General features: G+C 41.2%; 1 protein-coding gene and 1 pseudogene across 1 annotated transcript; both read right to left on the reverse strand.

Annotated features, from left to right (window-relative positions):
• Positions 1-266: 266 nt before the first annotated feature.
• LOC128059981 (olfactory receptor 1009-like) lies at positions 267-3,141 on the reverse strand (annotated as a pseudogene).
• A 12,425-nt stretch (positions 3,142-15,566) lies between these two features.
• LOC128060749 (olfactory receptor 1009-like) lies at positions 15,567-16,511 on the reverse strand. Its single transcript, XM_052653129.1, is given in 1 exon segment — positions 15,567-16,511. A coding segment is annotated over 1 exon segment (945 nt).
• Positions 16,512-17,711: the final 1,200 nt, after the last annotated feature.

Genomic DNA, 17,711 nt, shown 5'->3' on the forward strand with positions numbered 1-17,711 from the left:
CCCTACCTCCTTTGTCTCTTTTCTCATCTTATTATATTTTTTCCTACCTGTTTTTGAAGCCAATGATCTGCTTTGCTGGGTGCCTGATGTCCTCTGCTGGCATTCAGAAGTTGTTTTGTGGAATTTACTCAGCATTGAAATGTTCTTTTGATGACTTTTTGAGGGAGAAAGTGGTCTCCCCGTCCTCTTCCTCTGCCATCTTAGGACCGCCCCCCTGCAGTCTGTCATTTTAGCTTTCTCCTCCAATTTCCTTTCTAGATAAGAATTTATGCCCTACAAAACGTCCTTTTCAACACGGCCCTATGGATGGCATCTTTGACCTCCTTATTCCTCAAGCAATAGGTAAGTGGGTTCAACATGGGGATGCCTGCACTGTAAACCACAGACACCTTTGTCGAGACCCAGGGAGACGCAGGCACTAGGCTGGACATAAATAAAGAGAAGAGGGCCATACAGGATAGACACGGCTGTCCTGCGTGCAGAGCAGGTAGAGGAGGCTTCGCATCTCCCGTCAGCAGAGCGGATCTTCAGGATGGGGATGAGGATGTCAGTGGAGGAGCCCAGGAGAGTCAGGTCACTGTAGACGCCTACAGCTCCACCCACGACAAAAACCACCCTCTTGTTGAGAGTGGTGTCAGCACACACAAGGGAAAGCAGAGGCGGCAAGTCACAGAAGAAGTGGTGGATGACATCGGGGCTGCAGAAAGGAAGGCGAAAAGCATCACGTGTGCATCGTGGGGTTCAGGAACCCGGTGACATAGGGACCCACCACCAGCTGGACTCAGAGTCTCTGGGACATGGCGATAGAATACAACAGTGGGTTTCAGGTGTAGCCACAGCAGCCATAGGCCACGGACGCCAGAGAAAACACTCTGCTATGACGAAGAACCCAAAGCACCCCTGTTGCCAAGCACAGCCCCGGACAGAGACGCCTTTCCGCCTCACAAAGAAGTCAGAGAGAATCTTGGGGCTCACGACAGAAGAGAAGCTCATGGCCATGGAAGATAAATGACTGAGGAAAAAGTACATGGGGCATGAAGGCGGGAATCCATCTGTATCAGAACAATCGTACCCAAGTTTCCTGATAGGTTGATGAGGTAGAAACTCAGAAGGAGCAGGCAAAGGCAGACCTGCAATTGAGGGCTGAAATTCAAACCTCTGAAGATGAACTCTGTGACCCTCGTGTCGCTTTCATTAGCCGGAGACAGACTCTGGATTCCGCTGGAGAAGAGAAGAGAAATTTGGTAAGCATGTCTTCAAAAGGGGGACCCAGAAATAAACTAGTCCCTAGGAGAGCATGCCAAAGCCATTGACTGTGTGGATCACAATAAACTGTGGAAAATTCTGAAAGAGATGGGATTACCAGACCACCTAACCTGCCTCTTGAGAAACCTATATGCAGGTCAGGAAGCAACAGTTAGAACTGGACATGGAACAACAGACTAGTTCCAAATAGAAGAAGGAGTACGTCAAGGCTGTATATTGTCACCCTGCTTATTTAACTTATATGCAGAGTGCATCATGAGAAATGCTGGGCTGAAAGAAGCACAAGCTGGAATCAAGATTGACGGGAGAAATATCAAAACCTCAGATATGCAGATGACACCACCCTTAGGCAGAAAGTGAAGAGGAACTAAAGAGCCTCTTGATGAAAGTGAAAGAGGAGAGCGAAAAAGTTGGCTTAAAGCTCAACATTCAGAAAACAAAGATCATGGCATCTGGTCCCATCACTTCATGGGAAATAGATGGGGAAATGGTGGAAGCAGTGTCAGACTTTATTTTGGGGGGCTCCAAAATCACTGCAGATGGTGATTGCAGCCATGAAATTAAAAGACGCTTACTCCTTGGAAGAAAAGTTATGACCAACCTAGATAGCATATTCAAAAGCAGAGACATTACTTTGCCAACAAATGTTCGTCTGGTCTGGTCAAGCCTATGGTTTTTCCAGTAGTCATGTATGGATGTGAGAGTTGCAGTGTGAAGAAAGCTGAGCACTGAAGAATTGATGCTTTTGAACTGTGGTGTTGGAGAAGACTCTTGAGAGTCCCTTGGACTGCAAGGAGAACCAACCAGTCTATTCTGAAGGCGATCAGTCCTGGGATTTCTTTGGAAGGAATGATGCTAAAGCTGAAACTCCAGTACTTTGGCCACCTCATGCGAAGAGTTGACTCATTGGAAAAGACTGATGCTGGGAGGGATTGGGGGCAGGAGGTGAAGGGGACGACAGAGGATGAGATGGCTGGATGGCATCACTGACTCGATGGACGTGAGTCTGAGTGAACTCCGGGAGTTGGTGATGGACAGGGAGGCCTGGAGTGCTGCGATTCATGGGGTTGCAAAGAGTCAGACACGACTGAGCGACTGAACTGAACGGAACTGAGGAGAGCATATGACTTTTAGTTGCGTGCTGTGGCTAAGGAAACAGAAGTGAAATGAGGCCGGGGCAAAGGATCAGATTTGAAGCTATAATATTACAAGGTTCCCTAGGAATCCATCAATATATGGGTGAGAAAACCACAGCTTAGAAACTCAAATTCCCATTACCAATAGCAGAGAAAATTCTAGAATAAGTGTCCGGTAATTCCAACTTCAGTGACATTTTCCTGAGCTCACCAGGTGGGTATGCGCCTGGTGAAGTGATGTAGGAGAGTGAAATGAAACAAGCCGAGAAGAATGAGCAGCTGCCCCGTGTTAGGCCATGTTCTGTGCACCTCGGGATTACAGCTTAAGCCTAAGCGCATGTTCTGCAAGTGCTCTGACCCTAGGAAAGTTACTTTTCTTCACCTGTGAAATAGGAGTAATAATAGTAATACCTACCTTGTAAATTGCTGTGAGGATTAGATGAGTTAACGCGTGCAAACATCTAACCGAGTATTATTGAGTTTCCAGTAAGTGCAGACTGATTATTGGCATTTGTGCCTTACATGCTGTCTTTAACAAACCTGCAGGCTAAACATCATATTTCCTTTTACATAGGAGCAAAATAAAAGTTTAATCCTTTTCCCTATACTAGTGACCGGCAGAAGTGAGCATCAAGTATTACCTGTCAAAGCAGACTGTAATCTTTCTTTTTTCACACTGTAACAATGTCTCCTGCGTCTTCAAAAATCCTTTCATCTTAAAGAGGTTAAACATGTACATTGCAATAGGAGTACACAAAACACATTTTGGCTTCCTATTTTTTTGAGGTTACAGCCAATGGTCATTAGTGGGAAGCCCATAGGATACTAGAAAGCTGAGTTTAAGCATGACTTTATGAAAACAGTACATGGAAGAAACCATGAGAAGAGCCTGAATTAGCGCAACTCTATATCCTCTATGTATTCTTTTTTCATGCACTGTAAGTATGGCCGTGGTTAGGTCAGCTGATCTCTTTGAACCTGAGTTGCTTCATTCATTCAATGTGGCTGAAACCCCTGTAACTTGACCTCTCAGAACTCTTACTCACTTAGAATGAGAGGGTTGATGTGTAAGTGCTCAGAAAACTGCACATACTTTAAATTTTTATTTGCCCAGGAATATTGGAGTTCAACATCACACTTATGCTAAGCACTTTTCCTTCACTTTTTATTTTGAAATTTATTATTCAACTTCAGCAAGGCTATACCTCTGAGGCCCAATAATATAGCTTGCATGATATTCTTCACTTTAGGGAAATTAAAGAGAAAGGTAGGATGGGCCATCAAGCCGTCCACCTGTCACACCCACCACTTGTTGACACTTTCTCCAGGATCACTCAGGCACCTCATCTCAGTCTTCCGTTTGCCCTTTGCCGAAAGCGCATCAACTCCTGTCGTCAGTCTTTGTTGCTAAACCTGCTCAAGCCTTCTTTACTTTTCTTGAGGTTACAGCCAATGGTCATTAGTGGGAAGCCCATAGGATACTAGAATGCTGAGTTTAAGCATCACTTTATGGAAACGGTACATGGAAGAAACCATGAGAAGAGCCTGAATTAGCCCAACTCGATACCCTCTATGTATTCTTTTTTCATGCACTGTGAGAATGGCCTTGGTTAAGTCAGCTGATCTCCTTGAACCTGAGTTGCTCAAGCGCTTATACAGGCCGTGCTGGGACTTCACGGCTGAGCAGCTTTTTCCCTGGGTGCGGCGGGTGGAGGCTCCTCTCTAGCCACGGACTGGTCCTTCTCCTGTTGCTAAGCACAGGCTCTAGAGTGCTCGGCCTCAGTGACTGCAGCCCATAGGCGCGACAGTTGCAGTGTGCGGACTCCACCACGGGCTCAATAGCTGTGCAGCACCCACGAAGCTGATCCACAGCATGTTAGATCTCCCCAGGTCAGAGGTCAGACCCGTGTCTCCTGCATTGGCAGGCGGAGTCTTTACCATTAAACAACCAAGGAAGCCCCTGCCCAAGCCTTCTGCATGACATTTTAATTTCTCAGTTTTTCGATGTGGCTTGATGCCTAGAATAGACTACAGTGATCCAACAGGTGAGACCACACAGGATGAGAAACTCAAGTCACTCTGGGGTTCAGAGTGCTTAGGATAACAACACCACAGCCCACAATAACCTTCTTTCAGCAAGGAGAAAGGAAATCACCCAGATGGCTCAGACTGGAATGTGAACTGAATTCAGGGCTTTTCTTTTCCCCTGTTCCTGCTGCTAAGGCATCTCTGATCCGTTTTATACTCGTGTTATAATATTTTGACCCAACTGCAGAACCTGAACTTTTCTCTACCTAGGTTATCTCTTTTTAGACCTTCCTCAACCATCCATCAAAGACAAGGGTCATGCCATCGTGGCCATGAGTCAAATATGAAATTTGCTTTCGATTTACTTCATTTATGTTCTCCTGAACTTGCTAAAAATCAGGTAGGAAAAGGAACACATAATGATTTAGAAGTTTTTAACTTTCGTTTCACTGGTGTCCCTCTTCTTTAAAGATGGCAAAAAGAACTAAAGTAAAAACAAATCAAGCTTGTTAGCTTTCATCTCTTCCCTTACCTTCACACATAGAATGGGTCCAAATTTTCAATAGTCATTTGATTTTGCTTTTTGCTTTCCTCCAGAAAGAAGGTGTGGAAGACTCCACTGTAACACATACAGAGTCTTAGCCAACTAGCTGCAAGTCCCCCGAATTCGTTGAGTCATTTTCTCTGTGTTCTTACTGAAGATGTCCTGTCCCCAAAGTGGACTGTATCTCGGCAAAAAACAGTTAAGGGAAAGTGCAATTAAAATTCTGCTCCATAACCTCAGTCAGTCCAGTGAGATCTATTTTCTGATAATTTTATATTTGTTTCTAACTGGATATAGGCTCTCCATTTTCTCTAGTTCCAAGCTACACAAGGAAACTCTATGGAATCCTTTGTAAATTGAATTAGCACATGGGACTTCTCTGGTATCCAGTGGTATCCGGTCCCATGCAGGAGGTGCAGGTTCAATCCCTGGTCAGGGAGCTAAGATCCCTTGTGCTTTGTGACCAAAAAACCAAAATAACATAAAATAGAAGCAGTATTGTAACAAACTCAATAAAGACTTTCAAAATGATCCACATCAAAAAAAAAAAAAAAAAAACCCTTAAAAAATAATGAAGGAAATGTGAACACACTTTTATTGTGATTGATAAGCTGATGCTGCCACCTCGTGGCAACGTTTAACACCACCTTGCAAAGGAACTATAACAATGTTACTTACTTCACTAAGAATCTTGCCTACACTTTATTTGAACACACCCTATATTCAATATGGGGGCAATACAGCAGAAAGTGGGCTTCCCTGGTGGCTCAGACTGTAAGGAATCTGCCTGCAATGCCGGAGATGCGGATTCAATCTCTGGGTCAGGAAGTTCCTCTGGAGAAGGGAATGACTACCCACCTCAGTACTCTTGCCTGGAGAATTCCGTGGACAGAGGAGCCTGGGGGACTACAGTCCACGGGTCACAAAGAGTCAGACACAATTGAGTGACTAACGCTTTCTATATGCACTGAAGCTTCCCTGGTGGCTCAATGACAAAAAGTCTGCGGGCAATGCAGGAGACACAGGTCCCATCCCTGGGTTGGAAAGATCCCCTGGAGAAGGGAATGGCAGCCCACTCCAGTATTTTTGCCTGGAGAACTCCATGGACAGAGGACCCTGGTGGGCTACAGTCCATGGGGTCACAGAGTCAGACACGACTGAGTCATTATCACTTACAGTACACTGTTTTCACTGAGATCCTGTTAAATAGCAGATGAATAAAAAGGTGGAGGGGAATCTTTCTTTGTAATACTAAATATTTAAAATCGGGTTTATAATAGTTTAGAAAATAAGGTCATTTTGAGGGAATCTTTATTAACATGATGCTGGAGCAGGACTAGTATGAGTCTTAGAAGCTAATGTTTTGTCACATTTCTTTCAAAATACCCTAAGAGAGATTTGCTGTTGTTTAGTCACTAAGTCGTGTCAGACTCTTTGCGACTCCATGGACTGTAGCCTGCCGGGCTCCTCTGTCCGTGGGATTTCCCAGGCAAGAATTCTGGAGTGGGTTGCCATTTTCTTCTTCCAGGAATCCTCCCGATTCCTGGATCGAATGCATGTCTCCTGCATTGCCAGGTGGGTTCTTTGCTGCTGAGCCACTGGGGAACCCTAAGATAGAGCTCACAAATTTCTAGTGAATAAACTGCTTCAGAGTCATATATTTCCCTACACTAAAGAAGTAGTGTTTCTCCAGGACATTCGATCAATAAGAATTCCTCTTTTCCTGGGCTACTAAAACTTTATAAAGTTTAATTAAGAATTGATTTTGTCTTATGCCTATAAAGATGATAATATGGAATTTTTATTAACTTGAAGAATATTGTACACCCATGGGTGATTCATGTGAATGTATGGCAAAAGCCACTACAATACTGTAAAGTAATTAGCCTCCAATTAAAATAAATTAATTTGCAAAAATAAAAAATTTTTAAATTATCTTACTGAAGTCTAAAAAAAGAAAGCTATTGCATTTACTTTGCAAATCAAATTTAAAAATCAACAAAACCTGCAGTCAATAGTGCTATAAATGTTTTTATATAAAAAAGAATATTGATAATAAAAATAGTAAAATGTTGCTTACAATCTTCTGAGCACTTTTTCATGATCTCTTACTTATTTTTATATTCATCCAGTGCCTCACATAATGTTGTCCCCATTTCACAGATGAGCAAAATAAATCTTTTGTTTAAATTATCTGTGATACTAAATACTGCTTCTTATTTTAAATTTTTCATCATGTAGTCTCACTTGGATATCCTGAAATTAACTGGGACATTCCCATTTAACTTCTCTCTTTCTGTCTCTGTCTCTGTCTCTCTGCCTCTCGCACACACAAAAATCTAAGCACATTAAAAATGAGGTGTGTTTTTTTTTTTTCAGAGTGTTTCTCACATTGCTCTGGCATAGGAAATTGTGAAAATGGTGTCTTTCTTTCACCAAAATATCTTCTTTAAACCTTCCTCTCTCTTGCCTCAAAGTTTCATTTCAGATGTGTTTATCTGTCTGACCAGATCTCCCTTTTTCCTTCTTTGGCAACAGAATTACTCTTTTATTATAAATAACTTGTCCATCCTAGACCTGATAAGGCTGTCAATCATGAGACCCTGCATCTCCCGAATTAATCACTGATGTAAGCACTTGCTCCAGCGGAGGAAACCAGTGAGGAAACCCCAACACTCTGGACACAGCCACCAGATTACTAAGCACGAGTTGGGTCAAAATCAACATTTGTTTCTCTTGAAGTGTGTCAACTGGAGAGAGAGACAGTAAATAGAAACTATTCCTTTACTATCTTCTCTGAATATTACTCTATTTTAATGTACTAAACCTAAAAACCAAGTCAACAGTCAACCAAAGTATGGTACAGATAAGCTGTTGCCACCTCTGCCTCCAAAATAGGCATCTGGGTTAATTTGAATCAGGATTGCCTAGTCCTATGATATAAAACTCAAAATAGGTGACTTTCAAAAAGTATTTAAAGGAATTTATTTTTACCACAATATAGGACTAATACGGTTGTACAAAGTATCAGGGATGCGAATGCTTCCTCGTGGTCCAAAATGATTGCTCGAGTTCCAATCATTAAAGCCGCACAAGGGAGCTAGCTGAGAAGAAAGGCACTCTCTGAAAGTATAAGAAGACTTCCTATAGGTACCTCACAAATCTTCCACTTACCCGTCAGGACTTAGTAACGTGTCAACACCCAATTACAAAGGACGATGAGAAACGCAGTCTTTCATACTGCCTTCCCAGGTAGCGCTGGTGGTAAAGATCCCACTTGTCAGTGCAGGAGACATAAGATACGCGGGTTCAATCCATGGGCCGAGAAGATCCCCTGGAGAAGGAAATAGTAACCCACTCCAGTGATCTTGCCTGGAGAATCCCACGGGCAGAGAAGAGTCAGACACAATGAAAGCAACTTGGTGCACATGCACACAGGCTTCAACGCACCACCCAAACATAGGTCATCCGTTAAAGATGGGCAGAATGAAATATGGGATGTTTCTTCAGTAGTTTCTGCCGCAGAAGTAGATGGGGTCCGTTTGACTTCTCATCTATTGCTTTTCCTCAGTGATCTGAGTATGATGATGGCATTAATACAATAGCTAGAAGTGTAAGCTTTACTGTCTGAGGATCTGAGTTGGAACCCCCAGCCCCACGACAAGCCAGCTGCATGACCCTGCCTCCACTGCAAGACACACTCCACCTCTTTATGCTCTTCTTTCACAGTAGTACTGGCCACAGTTTGATTTGTCTTTATTTGCAAGCCTCTCTCCTCTCAATGCGTTACTCCCCTGATGGCTCAGAGGTTAAAGCGTCTGCCTGCAATGCAGGAGACCTGGGTTGGATCCCTGGGTCGGGAAGATCCCCTGGAGAAGGAAATGGCAACCCACCCCAGTATTCTTGCCTGGAGAATCCTGTGGACAGAGGAGCATGGCGGGCTACAGTCCATGGGGTCACAGAGTCAGATACGACTGAGCGACTTCACTTTCTTTCTTTCTCCTCTCAGTAGAATGTAAGCTCCATGTAGGAAGGGTCTTTGCTTGTGTGGCTCACAGATAAATCCTCAGAACCTGGGATACTGCCTACCTACCGTCATATTATTATAAGTCATCACAAGTGTATTTGTTAATCATATAAATTATTTTGGCAATTAAAACTCCTACTGAGAATAGTTAGTAACAATAGTCCAATTAAAAGTATTTAGGATTTATGATTAAAGAATATTCCATAAGAATATTCCAAAAGAATATTCCATAAGAAATCTTTTCATATAGTACATGTACCTACACAGAAAGATACTAGAAGAATATAAACAAATGCTTTAACACAAATGTTCTGTACAGACCAACCATATTATATAAGGACTTTTGTTTTTTAATATCCCATTAGCTCATAAAATGAATTGCATACATCGATATATTTCTGAGTTCTACATATACTATACAAATACATATAAACAAGAAATAACTGAAATAAACATATGAAAATATGTTTATGCGACTACTACAACTACATGTGATTTTTATCTCTTTCATGTTCTATTTTCCAAATATTTTAGAGTGATTTTAAGTACCAGCTCCAGAAGTGTCTTTTATTATTCTTCTTAGGCAACAAAAAATATATTTTTTTTTAAACTTTAGTCACAAATATTTTATATTCTTATTAGTTTTTTGTTGGATTTTTACACTAAATTGTATAATAACCCAAGCAAGTTGAAATAGCCTCTCAATTTTTTAAGAAAACTGCCCATCATTTTTAAAGAGTGATAAAAACCATGGTCCAAGAAAGTAATTTATGGAATCTCCAGGATGGCTCAAAACTTGTCACACTCAACGCGATCTTTTGTGAAGGATATAGACAAATCTACTCTCCATCGGCATCAGGATATCTGACTTCAACCCCATTATGTTTGGCTTCGAAATGGTTCAAGTGAGATTTGGGAGGGTGCAGTCACTGACCCATCACCCTGAGTTCAGATGGGAGCCACTTCCAGCTAGGTGGAAGGTCCACTGTTTGAATGAGCTCCACTTAAAGCCTCCACAGCCTTGACAAAGTAGAATGTCTACTCGGATAATCCCTGTGTTTCAGGGAATTTTCAAACACCTGAAGAAGACCCAAGAGCCCCTAATCCTTTCTAAAGGTTGGGTTCTCCATCAAGAGATATTTCAGATGCTCAGGGACTTACAGTAAGCACTGTATCCTCTTTCCTGACCAATTACTCTTTCTTAAATTGTTTATAAATCTTTCTTTCTTTGATTGAGACATAAAATGAGGTATAGTTTGCCCTGATGGAGTCTCCAGACATGAGATGAACAAATTCTAAGCCTATAAGACCTACACTGTTTCTAGCATCACTTTAGCTCCCCAGAGATGCAAGAGTCAGTCTTTCTAGGGGAGGAGGATGAACTGTGGGTTTGCATCAATTACTGCTGAGACTCAGAGTAGTCACTGGATGACCGTGAATGAATTCCCTGGCTTTTTTCTTAGGTAGCTATCCTCCCAGATTGCTTCAGAGGGGCCCAGAGTCATCTCACTTGGCCTAGGGAACACGTGAGTCATGAAGGTCCCTGTAGCCTTAGGCTCACCCAGAACTACCTGGACCCAAATAACTCAGACGTAGTAGGTTTTTGTATTCTTGCCACCTCTTCTTAATATCTTCTGCTTCTGTTAGGTCCATACAATTTCTGTCCTTTACTGAGCCCATCTTTGCATGAAATGTTCCCTTGGTATCTCTAATCTTCTTGAAGAGATCTCTAGTCTTTCCCATTCTGTTCTTTTCCTGTATTTCTTTCAACTGATCACTGAGGAAGGCTTTCTTATCTCTTCTTGCTATTCTTTGGAACTCAGTATTCAAATGGGTATATCTTTCCTTTTCTCCTTTGCTTTTCACTTCTTTTCTTTTCACACCTGTTTGTAAGGCCTCCTCAGACAGCCATTTTGCTTTTTTGCATTTCCTTTCCATAGAGATGGTCTTGCTCCCTTCTCCTGTACAATGTCACGAACCTCTGTCCATAGTTCATCAGCCACTCTGTCTATCAGATCTAGTCCCTTAAATCTATTTCTCATTTCCACTGTATAGTCATAAGGGATTTAATTTAGGTCATACCTGAATGATCTAGTGGTTTTCCCTACTTTCTTCAATTTAATTCTGAATTTGGCAAGAAGGAGCTCATGATCTGAGCCACAATGAGCTCCTGGTCTTGTTTTTGCTGACTGTATAGAGCTTCTCCGTCTTTGGCTGCAAAGAATATAATCACTCTGATTTCAGTGTTGACCATCTGGTGATGTCCATGTGTAGAGTCTTCTCTTGTGTTGTTGGAAGAGGGTGTTTGCTATGACCAGTGCGTTTTCTTGGCAGAACTCTATTAGCCTTTGTCCTGCTTCATTCTGTACTCCAAGGCCAAATTTGCCTGTTACTCCAGGTGTTTCTTGACTTCCTACTTTTGCATTCCAGTCCCCTATAATGAAAAGGACATCTTTTTTGGGTGTTAGTTCTAAAAGGTCTGGTAGGTCTTCATAGAACCATTCAACTTCAGCTTCTTCAGTGTTACTAGTCAGGGCATAGACTTGGATTACCGTGATATTGAATGGTTTGCCTTGCAAACAAACAGAGATCATTCTGTCATTTTTGAAATCGCATTCAAGTACTGCATTTTGGACTCTTTTGTTGACTATGATGGCTACTCCATTTCTTCTAAGGGATTCCTGCCCGCATTAGTAGATATAATGGTCATCTGAGTGAAATTCACCCGTTCCAGTCCATTTTAGTTTGCTGATTCCTAGAATGTCAACGTTCTGTCTTGCCATCTCCTGTTTGACCACTTCCAATTTGCCTTGATTCATGGACCTGACATTCCAGGTTCCTATGCAATATGGCTTTTACAGCGTCAGACCTTGCTTCTATCACCAGTCACATCCACAACTGGGCATTGTTTTTGCTTTGGCTCCATCCCTTCATTCTTTCTGAAGTTATTTCTGCACTGATCTCCAGTAGCATATTGGGCACCTACCGACCTGGGGAGTTCCTCTTTCAGTATCCTATCTTTTTGCCTTTTTATACTGATCATGGGGTTCTCAAGGCAGGAAAACTGAAGTGGTTTGCCATTCCCTTCTCCAATGGACCACATTCTGTCAGACCTCTCCACCATGACCCATCCATCTTGGGTGGCCCCACATGGCATGGCTTAGTTTCACTGAGTTAGACAAGGTTGTGGTCCATGTGATCAGATTGGCTAGTTGTCTGTGATTATGGTTTCAGTCTGTCTGCCCTCTGATGCCCTCTCACAACATCTACTGTCTTACTTGGGTTTCTCTTACCTTGGGTGTAATTTTTCGTCTCTGGGTGACTTTTTTAATGTTGCCATATATGTCTTCTAGTCCAAAATCATAGATTAATTAGACCAGTTTTGTGACAGTATGTTATAACATCAAAATTAGTATTAGAAATTCAACTGTGAAAAAACTCATTAGAGATTGGGACAGGAAAAAACAAAGGAATGCTCCAGAAATTTTCTTTGGTGCAGAGATCTAATAAAGGTATTTTAAGGAATTGTGTGTGGTTCAAAGGGCTTCCCAGATGGTGCTATTGCTAAAGAACCCATCTGCAGGAGACATAAAAGATATGGGTTCTTCCCCTGGGTGTGGAAGATCCCCTGGAGCGGGGCCTGGCAACCCACTCCAGTATTTATGCCTGGAGAATCCCATAGACACAGGAGCCTGGTGGGCTACAGTACATAGGGTCACAAATGGTCAGACAACATTGAAGCAATATAGCACTCTTGCTTGTGGTTCAAAGTCAAGATTAACAGCAATCTCTTGGCAGCAGGATTTGATGCATGGGGTTTGAACTTTATTCTTTTCCTAGGAAAGTGAGAAGCAATCATGGTGTCCAAATGACAGGAACATAAATTCTGATCAAGCAGCCTCTCCTTTTCCCATTCATTCAGAATCCTTGCTAAATGGTATAGAATCATAGGAACATTCCCAGTTCACTTGATTTTCATGGAAGCTCTTTTTTCCCCATATCCTGTATTGGATATGAGTTTAGGTCTTAAGGGGAAAAATCTTATTTTTTCTAAATATTCCTTTTGTTGATGAGACCTTAGTGTTAAAGGCTTCACTCCTTTAGAGAAAGTCAGGAAACCTTGGAAGACTAAGTCAGAGAGAAAGAAGCAGTTCTCATCCAGTGTAGAGATCACGCAGGGTAAAAGCAAGGGTGAAAGTCTGTGCCCTCCAGCAGCTGAGTGAATTCTCACAGTGGCCATAAGGAGGTAAACAGAGAGTACATGGACTGCAGCCCAGCAAGCTCCTCTGTCCATGGGATTCTCCAGGCAAGAATACTGGAGTGGGTTGCTATTCCTTTCCCCAGGCTATCTTCAGGACTTAGGGTTGGAACCAGGGGCTCCTGCATTGCAGGCAGATTCTTTACCATCTGAGCCACCAGGGAAGCCCCCTTTTAACTTTCTTTCCCACGCAGGTGGCTAGACCATACCTATAAATCCAGACACAAACAGCAACAACCTGGATATTGGGAACAGAGGATCTCATTGTGTTATATTATTCTCTAAATGTAAACATTCCATAATAAAAATATTTTTGAGTAAAAATACACTGGATGGAGTGTCAGAGCATTCGATGGCAAATAGTAGGGCAATGTCTTAGAAATGACCTGGAGAATAATTGGAAATCAGCAGTTGTCATGAGCTATAATGGTGTTCACAAAACCAAGAGCAGAAACCCCTCTCCACCACCATAACACACCATCTTTGTGGCTCAGCAAATAAATAGAGCTCTGGTTTCCAGAAGATATTTAGATGCCATAGATGTTTAGAGGAACGACTTACCATCTGCAAGAACCCCAAGAACCTCTGCTCTAAGGCACAGATCAGAACAGTGATAATTTTCTTTCCATCAAGAGAAAGAAAAGTCACCTCATTACACTATTAGCAGCAAACACATACACATCTGAAATGGTTCATCCCAGCCTCCATCTAATTAATTGTTTCTACAATAAATAAATAATGGAAATTAAATGGAGGAAATTTCTGAGCTAACATCCTGATCCTTTTAATAGCATCCTACTAGCACTATTTCTGTCTCTCTGACTATTGAGTACATGCCTCATTCCTGCAGAGGCAACAGCTTCATTGAATGCAGGCCATTATTCCTAGCCTGTACACTGGCTCCGCATCTTGGTATCCAGTTGATTCCACAGTCTGCTCACTTCCCTTGAACCCAAGTCACTCCATGCCCAGTCCAGTCCCTGTAACATGCTATTCTTAGTATAGTTGCAATGTTCAAAGCAGATACAACAACTTCTGGTCTGAGGAAGAAGGATTGTGACACTATCCTTTCATCCATACTGCCTGAGAAATCATTTGCTTATCCAACAACCCCATCAAGATATTTATCTGGGCAGGGGTTTGAGTTAGATTCTACACCCTATTTCTTTCCTACATCACTACTCAAGCATGTCTGTTTTTTGTTTTGTTTTGTTTCCCCTACTCATATGTGGATCTCTGTATAGCCTAGAGATAAATTTTACATTTTTAATTCACCAATAGCTATCAGGGCTAAAAATAGATGTTGTTAGAATTTAGTTTATACCAAATGGATACTTTTCAAAATGCACTTAAATTTTATGAAAATGATTGCAATTCATATAATTCCTCTTTGGATTCTTCTGAGGTTGAGGGGAGCAGAAAGGTGTTGACATAATTTTTATCTCCATTCTATTGTATTTTTTTAGTTTGAAAAGAATAACAGAAAAATACTAACAAGACAATAAGAAATAAATTTTCTGCATTTTAGTTACCAATAACTTCTCAGCACATCGTTCCTGATTTTTTAGAAGTTTTCTCATTTTTTTCATTCACTTCTCTGTAATTTATTTCTGCTTTCTGTAGTAAGCTATCTCTATCTTTATTTGAAAGAACTAGGGAAAACTGAATATTAATACTAACGTAATAGTTGGAAAACTAAAGAGTTCTTGTTGTTGTTGTTGTTTTGCTTTTGTGTTTTGGTTAACATTTTTCTTCACTTGCTTAGCTGCATTTTCTTTTTATTTTCAGTGATCATGATATTGTATTTTTGGAAGGTAAGAATTAAGAAAATAAGCATAATAGATACTAAATATAATGTATGGAGCATTATTTACTTTGTAAAGGCATATGTAAGAGAAGTAAATGTTCTGTTTGATATTTTCACCTCTACATGTAAGGATAGGGGTAATGTTTGCTGTTCCAAAGAATCTCACCTCATCTGGACATTTCTGTTGGTCCAACTAGTGTGAGAGCATTAGTAACTAGGTTTCCTCAACATTTATTAGATTCCGTCATATTCTCAGCAATGAAGATATTTGAGGAGAAAGAATCGCTCTGAGTCTGGGTGATTGGGGATTTTTATCACTAATAGGGACATGGTGAAATGGAGCTTTTAAAAAAAGGTACTAAAATAAAAATCATATAGAAGAATGGAAGGATAGCACCCCAAATTCTGCAAATTTTTTAGCATCTTTGGATGATGGTCAGATAGTCTAACCATGTCTGGAAGCTTTACTTTTTAATCTATTTTCTGCTTTAGATGGAAATTTAACTTTTGAGGCAAAACTTTCTCCTGGCGACGATCCTGCACATAGCAGCTTTCACTTCTTTATTTCTCAAGCTGTAGATGAGAGGATTCAACATGGGAATCACTGCTGTGTAGAACACTGCCACCACTTTATTGAGATCCAGAGAAAAAACTGCGCCTGGCCTCACGTAGATAAAGAAGAGAGTCCCATACAAGACGGACACAGCTGTGAGATGGGAAGAGCAGGTGGAAAAGGCCCTGTGCCTCCCATGAGCAGAGCGGATGCTCAGGATAGAGATGAGGATGTAAAAATAGGAGGTTAATATAGTCAGGCTGCTGACGACAAGTACAGATCCAGCCACAATGAAAACTAGCAATTTATTGATCCGCGTGTCAGCACATACCAGAGAGAGAAGCGGGGACATGTCACAGAAGAAGTGATTGATAATGTTGGAACCACAAAAGGGAAGTCAAAAAGCAGCTGTTGTGTGGGTCATGGTGTTCAGAAATCCAACAGCATAGGATCCGACCACCAGCTGTATGCAGAGCCTGTGGGACATGACAACTGAATATAGCAGTGGGTTACAGATGGCCACGTAGCGGTCATAAGCCATGGATGCCAGGAGAAGGCACTCGATGGCCACAAAGAACCCAAAGAACCACTGCTGCAAGGCGCAGCCCAGGAAAGAAATGGCTTTCCTTTCAGCGAAGAAGTCTCTGAGCATCTTGGGGCCAACCACGGATGAAAAGCAGACATCCACAAAGGACAGGTGACTGAGAAAAAAGTACATCGGTGTGTGCAGGCGGGGATCCATCCGGATGAGGGTAACCATGCCCAGATTTCCCGTCATGGTAACAAGGTAAAAAAGAAGGAGGAGCAAGAAGAGGAAGCCTTGCGCATGCGGATGGCACTTTAAGCCTGTGAAAATAAACTCCGTGACCCTGGTATAGTTTTCACCAGCCATTGGTTAGTTCAGTCACTAGAGTGAGAAAAAGAAAAAAACAAGAAATTGATAGTGCACAAAGCTTTAAATGCCTTAAAAGCATAACATTATCCATATGAAAAGAAATTGCAGGTTTTCAGTTTAGGAACGTTGGCATAAAAAAGCTAGAATAAAACGCCAGCAAATCAAATACAGTTCTAAAGAGCAATACGGCTTAAATGTTTTAGAGAGAAAATTCGGGTTTAACTAAGAGTTTGTTCGACATTAGAAAACCTACAAAATATTTTAAATGTTGGTCAGTCTTATTTTCCCATAAATCCATTTAACTCATCTTGAACATTCGAAGATAAATAGAGAAGCAGAAATAGGTTTAAAAAGTGAGTTAAACTTACATGTCAGTGAGTTCCTTTCTTCTTTAGAGAATTAACACTGGAGTACAAACTGTGCTCTTTTTCCAGCATGCATTTCATCTTCCCACCCAGACCTGTGCCTTTGCATAGAGAGGAAGTCCGACTGTCTAGCAGTCACTTGGTTGTAGTCTTTCTTAGTTTTTCCTCCAAGGAAGTAGGAAGATTTCACTCTGAAAAAAAATTTTTCCACATGAATTAAGGTTTTCAGAAGTAGTTACATCATTTTTTGTTCTGGGAGAATTTGTTTCCCTAAAGTATGCCATACCTTGGGAATTTTATTAAGAGGAGAGTAAATTAAAATGTTCTTGCTGCCTCTAAATGCTTTTAAAAATCCTCTGGGATCAAAATATTTGTTTTCTGTGTTTGACTCCTTTGCTTACCTCCTTCTTTAGCTATTTACAGAGTAAACTTCAGTGTAATGATGACTCTATTTCTGGAACCGTTTATCTAAAGTTCATCATAGTAGAGAATTTTCCACAGGATACCTTATTTGACATTGTGATCATTTTAGTTAGCGTCTTTCTCCAATGCAGACAAAAAAAAAAAAAATCACTGAGAATCAAAATGTGTGAAGAATTTCTATTATATTTATACAGGGTTTTCCATGAGAAATTGAGAGATGTTTCACTGACAAAGGCAAATCTAATGCTGCATTGGAGCTTTACCAATCATTTTGCCGGTTTCTAGTGAGACTGAGCAACTTTGCAATATTTACAGGACATTTACATAACCAGTGGTTGGTTATTCAAGTGTTTGCCCACATTTTTTCACCAGATTTCCTGATTTGTTAAATATATATATATATAATTAT

The sequence above is a fragment of the Budorcas taxicolor genome, chromosome 15 (genome assembly GCF_023091745.1).
Source record: "Budorcas taxicolor isolate Tak-1 chromosome 15, Takin1.1, whole genome shotgun sequence".
Lineage (NCBI taxonomy): Eukaryota > Metazoa > Chordata > Mammalia > Artiodactyla > Bovidae > Budorcas > Budorcas taxicolor.